Source organism: Egretta garzetta, unplaced genomic scaffold (assembly GCF_000687185.1).
Source record: "Egretta garzetta isolate BGI_Z169 unplaced genomic scaffold, ASM68718v1 scaffold867, whole genome shotgun sequence".
Lineage (NCBI taxonomy): Eukaryota > Metazoa > Chordata > Aves > Pelecaniformes > Ardeidae > Egretta > Egretta garzetta.
The window spans coordinates 157970-159454 of record NW_009260291.1 but is presented as its reverse complement, the minus strand read 5'-3'; the positions used below and the strand labels follow the sequence as shown (position 1 = coordinate 159454).

The 1485-nt window shown below is 63.4% G+C and overlaps 1 protein-coding gene across 1 annotated transcript in view; it reads right to left on the bottom strand.

Annotated features, from left to right (window-relative positions):
* Positions 1-7: 7 nt before the first annotated feature.
* The window catches only part of MIEN1 (migration and invasion enhancer 1), a 4135-nt gene continuing 2657 nt past the window's right edge, over positions 8-1485 (bottom strand). The window contains exons 2-4 of the mRNA XM_009642561.2: positions 1328-1425; positions 751-827; positions 8-314 (exon numbers count right to left, since the gene is read on the bottom strand). Of these exons, the coding sequence (XP_009640856.1) occupies positions 231-314; positions 751-827; positions 1328-1425 (259 nt within the window). The 3' untranslated portion in view covers positions 8-230. The remainder of the gene's footprint in view (positions 315-750; positions 828-1327; positions 1426-1485) is intronic.

Here is a 1485-nt window from a genome sequence, read left to right as displayed (position 1 = left end):
CCCGCCCCAGTGTGGCCAGCCCAGTGACACCAGTACCACAGCTCTGCCCATCCCAGCCCTCATCCCCAATTCCCCAGGAGGCTCGTTATGCTCTCGCATTTCCCCCAACATCCCCGGTCCCCCGGGTGTGCAGGAAGCTAACGAAGGCAGCGAGGAACGAAGCGGGGGGGGGCACCAAGGGGGCCGGGAGCTGGCTGCTGGGTGCTGGGAGACCCCAGCGGGGTGCAGGGCTACAGGATGACGCAGGGGGGGCGGCTGTTGGTGATTTTCTCCAGCGGTTCCCCATTCCTCGCTCTGCGAATCGCTTCGATCAGCTGAGGAGACAGAGGGGAGGGGGTCACACTCCAGGCCAGCCTCGCTGGTGTGGGAAGGAGCGCTCAGGGTGGGCGGATGCAGCGGTGGGAAGCAATTGGATGCAATGTGTGGAGGCCAGGTAGTGCCATGGGCCCAAATCACAGCCACACCAAGGCAGGAGCTCCAGGAACCGTCCCCACTCTCCCCACGCAAGGGGCGGCTCAGGCTCAGACTGTACTGCAGCAGGACCTGGAGCAGGTCCTGGCAGGGTGGCGGGAAGGGGAACAATGCCCGATAGGATCGTGAAGCATTTACCAGAGCTCGGGCAGAGTTGATGGGTGACAAAATGGAGACATGGAGGGAAAAATCAGTCACAGGGGAGCTTGCTGCAAAAAACAAACCTGCCCGTGGCCACCAGCCTGGCTAACGTAAGGAACTGTGGGCCTGGCTACTTACATCCTTCTCGTAGGGGAAGCCTCCGTTCTCCAGCTTGGAGAAGACCAGCTGCCCGTTGATCTCAATCTCGAAGGCACCTTAAAAGCACAGAGGGCCGAGCCCTAAGCCATGCTCCTGCCCTGCACGCTGCTGCCAACCCCCACACCCATCCTGCAGCCGTTCCTGCCACACCAACCCCCAGGAAAAGCATCTGGGAGGCAGAAACGCCACAGTGGCACCCCCAGACCTGCCAGGCTGTACCCCCAGCGGCAGGGCCAGGCTGGCAGTGCACAGTGCACCCTTGGAGAGCTTGGGGGGCTCCTACCCTGCTCCCAGCAGACCCCCCAGGCTCCAGAGTCTCTGCACTCCCTGAGACCTTGGTGAGGGGCAGCCCCTGCGATATGCAGTGCTCGGGCAAGTGAGATGCAGACTCCCGCAGCCTCGCTGCAAGGTTTACACCAGCTCAGCCTTCCTGCCCTCCCCAAAGACAGGGCTGGCACCTAGCACCACAGTGGGGGCAGGCTGGGATCACCCCAACCACAGTGCACCCCAGCAGTGACCCCTGCACGGCACCGGCAGGGCTGTTATGGACCCTTACCTGTGCCCCCCAGCCTGGATTCAATCTCAATGTCGGGGTACTCCTCCTTCACGGCACTCGCCAGCTCCTGGTACGTGGGCTCGAAGCCGCAGGGCTCGCTGGGTGCAGGGAGAAGCGGGTGAGAGCTGGGGCCTCGGCGTGGGGAGCCCCTGACAGCA